The sequence below is a fragment of the Mandrillus leucophaeus genome, unplaced genomic scaffold (assembly GCF_000951045.1).
Source record: "Mandrillus leucophaeus isolate KB7577 unplaced genomic scaffold, Mleu.le_1.0 Scaffold2, whole genome shotgun sequence".
NCBI classification, from domain to species: Eukaryota; Metazoa; Chordata; class Mammalia; order Primates; family Cercopithecidae; genus Mandrillus; species Mandrillus leucophaeus.
This window is the reverse complement of record NW_012102031.1, coordinates 11,502,679-11,508,373: the sequence shown is the minus strand read 5'-3', so window position 1 is coordinate 11,508,373 and position 5,695 is coordinate 11,502,679. Positions and strand designations below refer to the sequence as shown.

The 5,695-nt window shown below is 45.5% G+C and overlaps 1 protein-coding gene across 1 annotated transcript in view; it reads right to left on the bottom strand.

Annotated features, from left to right (window-relative positions):
- Positions 1 to 3,269, bottom strand: part of SLC5A4 (solute carrier family 5 (glucose activated ion channel), member 4) — a 42,407-nt gene extending 39,138 nt beyond the window's left edge. Inside the window, exons 1-3 of the mRNA XM_011978995.1 lie at positions 3,131 to 3,269; positions 2,378 to 2,449; positions 308 to 412 (exon numbers count right to left, since the gene is read on the bottom strand). Coding sequence (XP_011834385.1) covers positions 308 to 412; positions 2,378 to 2,449; positions 3,131 to 3,265 — 312 coding nt within the window. The 5' untranslated portion in view covers positions 3,266 to 3,269. The remainder of the gene's footprint in view (positions 1 to 307; positions 413 to 2,377; positions 2,450 to 3,130) is intronic.
- Between the last annotated feature and the right edge of the window lie 2,426 nt (positions 3,270 to 5,695).

Below are 5,695 nucleotides of genomic sequence, written 5' to 3'. Positions count from 1 at the left end.
CTCCTCTCTTCTCTTCTCCTCTTTCTTTCTTTCTCTCTCATTCTCCATCCCTCTCTCCCTCTCTCTCGTGCCCTATTGCCCTTCCACCTTCCACCTTCCACCTTCCACCGTGGGATGACGAAGTAAGAAGCCCTTGCCAGATGTGGGTCCCTCAGCTCTTGCACTTCCCAGCTTTCGGAGGTGTGAGAGACACATTTTGTTCTTTATAAATTACCCAGCCTGTGATATTCTGTCTTAGCAGCATAAAACATCCGAAGACACTGGATATGGTTTTGATTTAAAGGAAAAAGCCTATGATGTCACTTACAGTCCATTCAAATGTGACAGTGGCGACTCCTGAAGCTGCTCCTGTCCCAGCCAGCCCCACATAGTGGTTGCTGCCTATGTTACTGGCAAAGAGAGAGGCGCCCATCTGGAATGCAAGAGAACAGACCAGGGTTGGGGTTAAAAGATCCAAATCAGACTTCTTGAAAATAGATGCTGAGATGTTTCAGTCACCACTCCTCAGAGCAGGAGTCAAGCAAACGACGGCCGCGGGCTAATCCAGCCCATGGTCAGTTTCTGAATGGCCCATGAGCCAAGAATGTGTTTTTACATTTTTGCATTGTTAAATAATAGTTAACAATCTAAATAAGCAAAATATTTTGTGAAATGTGAAATTGTAAAAATGTGAAATTATGTGGTTCAAATTTCATTGTCTGGAACACAGCTACGCTCATTGGTTTTCCATACGGACTTGGGCTGCTTTTTGTGCTACAATAGCAAGGTTCTGTGGCTGCAATAGACGATATGGCTAGAAAACCCTAAAATATTTACAATCTGGCCTTTTACAGAAAAGCTTGTTGGCCCCTGTCTTGGGAGAGCGTTGGTCAATCTACTAAAATGCTCTGAGTTGAGCCTGTCCTTGGCCAAGCACTGCCAGATCTCCCATCAACTCTTGTCCCCTTAATCATATGTAAAGACCCCAAGCTGTCTAGAAGGGAATTTCTCTCCATCCTCCCAGCCACGGGACCCTCTTTTCATTCATCCCCTCACCATCACAGTGCCTGCTGTTCTAAAGACCCAAAGATCAAGAGAGGTCTCTTGAGTGGGTGTGGATGAGCACCAGTCCTGGCAGAAGAGAATTGGGGTGTGGCTCTTCCCACTTTTTAAGGCCTCTGTAAAATCACTTTCTCTACTCAGCTACATGGGGCCAGAGGATGGGATTCAGCTGCTTTTTGGTTTCAAGATCGCTTGAGCCTCCTTGTGTGTTTCACTAAACAGTCCTAAAAATGCAATGTCTGATTGGATGCCCCAAATAAAATTCATTTCAAACTTCCAGTTGCTCTGCTTCCATCACCCCAGCCAGGACAGTTGCCCATCTCCACTTCCCCTTATACCATTTAGAAAATGAGTCAGACCTGTGAAGGAAGCATTTGCCAAGCACCCACTGTATAATGTGATGCCGGGCTGACACTCTCCAGGTGCAGAGGGGAAGATGCAGCCTCTTCTGCAGTGGGACCCTGGCTGAGGGGGCCGCACATCAAAACCCCACAAGAACACCCACTGGGCACGAATCAGGAGGCATCAGCATTAGCACCATCACAGGGAACACAATCAATAACTGCATGGGACATAGGGACCCATGGGGAGAGCTGGGCGGCTCCTCAGATGAGGAAGGGCTGAGGTGAGGGATTGAAGGAGGACAGCAGACAAGGGAGGGCCAGTCCTAACGAGAGGGCCAGCATCAGCTCAGGACTGGCAACAAAGCAGGAATGTGCAGAGCTCATAAGCCAGGAGAAGACTCTTGATAAGGAGCAGAAGAAAAGAACATGAGGTGGCGCTGGACTGGGGTCCTTCAGTGCCAGACTGAACCTGCTGTCATAATAGGTGACATATTGTCATGTCCTGGAATTACAGAGAGGAGCCATGAGGTCAGGGATTTAGGAAAGCAGCCCCAGCGAGGAGGCAACTAATGTACATCAGAACTGTTCAACATTCCCAATGTTTTCTACATTCACTGTTTTTTTTTTTTCTTTGAAATGGAGTTTCACTCTTGTTGTCCAGGCTGGAGTGCAGTGGCATGATCTAGGCTCACTGTAACCTCCGCCTCCCAGGTTCAAGTGATTCTCCTGCCTCAGCCTCCTGAGTAGCTGGGATTGCACACATGCACCACCACGCCCGGCTAATTTTTATATTTTTAGCAGAGATGGTTTCACCATGTTGGTCAGGCTGGTCTCGAACTCCTGACTTCAGATGATTTGCCAGCCTTGGCCTCCCAAAGTGCTGAGATTACAGGCGTGAGCCACTGCGCCCGGCCTACATTCACTTTTAAGCACACACTCAGGAAATTTATCTCCAGAAAACTTTGGTCCGCTTACCGGTCCAGAAAACTTACCGGCCACCAGGCCACATCACGACCAGCGAGGAAGAAGCCTCCTATAGTACCTCGGTTGGTCCTCAGCATCGCCTGAGTGGAAGGGAAGAGAGATGAGGGTCAAGCCACAGCAAGTGCACCCAGATACCCCAGAGGCTCTGGCCAGGGTGCTGACAGGGGTGACTTCAGCACTCCTACAGAGAGAAGCGTTTTGCTGGAAAGTGTTCTACAGCATCAAGTTTTAAAGGACTTCAAAAACAATTGCTCCGTAAAAACCCAGAGCCGGAAGAACTTAAAAAAAAAATCATAATCCTCAACTTCTGTCTTAACTGCTGTGATTATTCTCACTTACAAAAACCATGTGAGGTATCACTGAGCCATGCTTGCAAGAAAATTTGCAGTCTCAAACTTATTAAAAAGAAAAAAAGTCAACGTAAATGAAGAGTCCAACTCACTAAATCAGAAAGTGAGCAAACAACAAAAGAAAGTGAAAGAAATGCAATAATAAAAAATACCATCTTTGTCCATTATGGCAGGTGTTGGGGATGCAAAGTAAATCTGAAGGTCCCGGTGCTGGCTCTGTGCACACGATGGGGTCGTTAGGAGAACACATTAGCTCGTTGTAAGCATTATTTATGCAACACACAAGAAAATGATTCTGATACTAACACGACATTTGTGAAAAGCTTTGTCACGACCTCACCCCTCCCCCCCCTTAAGATGCCCCCTCCTAAACCTTGTGCCCACCCTAAAAGCCACTAGGATTCCACCTACCCACAGCCCAACAGCCATCACCACCAGAAAATAGATGACAATGACTGAGACGTCAGCAGCATTTCGGATGCGATCAGACAACGGAGGTGGCTCTGGGGTCTCAGTCATGGTGCTGGGGCTAACCGTACTGGCCATGGCTGCAGGCAGTGCTATATCCATTCCACAGCATGAGCCATCTTTATATAAGTTCTGGGTTAATGATCAGCCTCAGGCAGGTGGGGCGAGATATCAGAGCCAGCTCCTGGGTATGGAGACCTTTAAACCTCTCCTCCAAAGCTATGGCACCCTAGCCCTCCACCAGTGAGTGCTAGCCTAGGTAGAGTGTGAGAATGAGGGATGCAGGGCCAGAAATGAGGGGAGAATCTGAGGTGGAGCATGGGGCGTTCTCTCGAGTGCAAAGACAGGGTCTTTAAGGAGATCTGACCAGGTGGAGGGGGGATTTGAGAGAAATGAAGACAGACAAGGAGGGGAGAAGGACAGAGGAGAAGGAACCAGAAACCAGCCAGGAGAGGCCGAATGCAATGGCCCCTCAGAGAACAGATACAATTTCTGACCAATGAGCTATATCCCTTGACAATGAAGTAAATTATGCCTTTCATGGATTCCAAAGTCCCACATTTCTCTGAAGTGAGTTTCATATGCCACAAAAAGACATTGGTGGCCTGTATAGGAAAGGAAGTGGCTCTTCAGGCACCATATGTGGAGAGTTGAGGGCAGAGCTGTGGAGAGCGCTGGGTCAGAGGGTTGTACAAGAAGTGAATCAACCTGGAAGCATGTGATGGGGATCACGAGGACTCAGGAAACAAGACCCCTGGACCACAGCTAAGAAGAAGTTAGAAGTAAAGCCTATGTGGTGGCTGACACCTGTAATCCCAGCACTTTGGTAGGTCAAGGAGAGAGCATCACTTGAGACCAGGAGTTCGAGACCAGCTTGGGCAACATAGGGAGTCTCTGTCTCCACAAAAATTAGCTGAGTGTGGTGATGCATGCCTGTGGTCCCAGCTACTTGGGAGGCCGAAGGGAGGATCACCTGTGATTGGGAGGTCAAAGCTATAGTGAGCCATGATCATGCCACTGCACTCCAGCCTGGGCAACCAAGTAAGATCCTGTCTCAAAAAAACAAAACAAAACAAAACAAAACAAACAAAAAAACTGGAAAGCCCAGAAATTCTTCTTTTATAGTTCATTTTTTTATTGTGGTAAAATATACATAGCATAAAATTTACCATTTTAATCCCTTTTAAGTATACAACTCATCGGCATTAAGTACATTTACAGTGTTGTGCAACCATTACCACTATCCATTTCCAGAACTTTTTCATCATCTCCAAACAGAAGTATGTGCCCACTAAAAACTAATTCCCCATCTCTCCCTCTCTCTATGCCCTGGTAACCTCTGTTATTCTTTCTTACTATATAAATTTGCCTATTCTAGGTACCTCATACAAATGACATCATACAATATTTTCCTTTTTGGTTTATTTCACTTAGTAAAACATTTTCAAGATTCATCCATATTGTAGCACGTATCAGAATTTCCTTTCTTTTTAAGGCTGAATAATATTCCAATACATGCATAGGCCACATTTTGTTTATCCATTCAACTGTTGATGGGCAGTTAGGTTCTTTCTATACTTGGCTATTATAAGTAATGCTGCTGTAAACATTGGTGTGTAAGGATCTGTTTGAATCCCTACTTTCAATTATTTTGAGTATATATGTAGAAGTGGAATTGCATGTGACAATTCTGTTTAACTTTTTGTAGAACTGCCAAACTGTTGTTCATAGCAGCTGCACCATTTTACATTCTTCCCACAGTGCATAGGAGAGTTAATTTCTCCATATCCTCTTCAATACTTGTCATTTATCTTTTAATTATAGACATGCTAGTAGGTATCAAGTGGGTATCACAATATAGTTTTGATTTACACTTCTAACACAATCGCTAGTAATGTTCATGATTTTTCATGTGCTTATAGCCTTTTGTGCATCTTCTTGGAGAGATATATATTCAACTTCTTGGCCCATTTAAAAACTATGTTGTATTCTTTTTTATACCGCTTCTTGTGGAGCAGGACCAACTCATAGGCAGCCTGCGCAGAATAGCCTTATGTTGTGTTTTTGTTGTTGTTGAATTGTAAAATTTCCTTTTTATTTCTCAGAGACAGGGTCTCATTTTGTCACCCAGGCTGGAGTGCAGTGAGGTAAGCATGGCTCACTGCAGCCTCAACCTCCTGGGCTCAAGTGATCCTCCCATCTCAGCCTCCCCCGTAGCTAGGACCACAGGCACATGCCACCCATGCCTGGCTAACTTTATTATTTTTTTTTTAGAAGGGGGGATCTTTTACTACGTTGTCCACGTTGGTCTTGAACACCTGGGCTCAAGTAATCCTCTTGCCTCAGCCTCTCAGAGTACTGGGATTACAGGCATGAGCCACTGCACCCAGTAAAGTTTTCTTTTTCTTCTTTTTTTTTTTTTTTTTGAGATGGAGTTCCACTCTTGTTGCCCAGACTGGAGGGCAATGGCACAATCTTGGCTCACTGCAACCTCCATCTCCTGGGTTC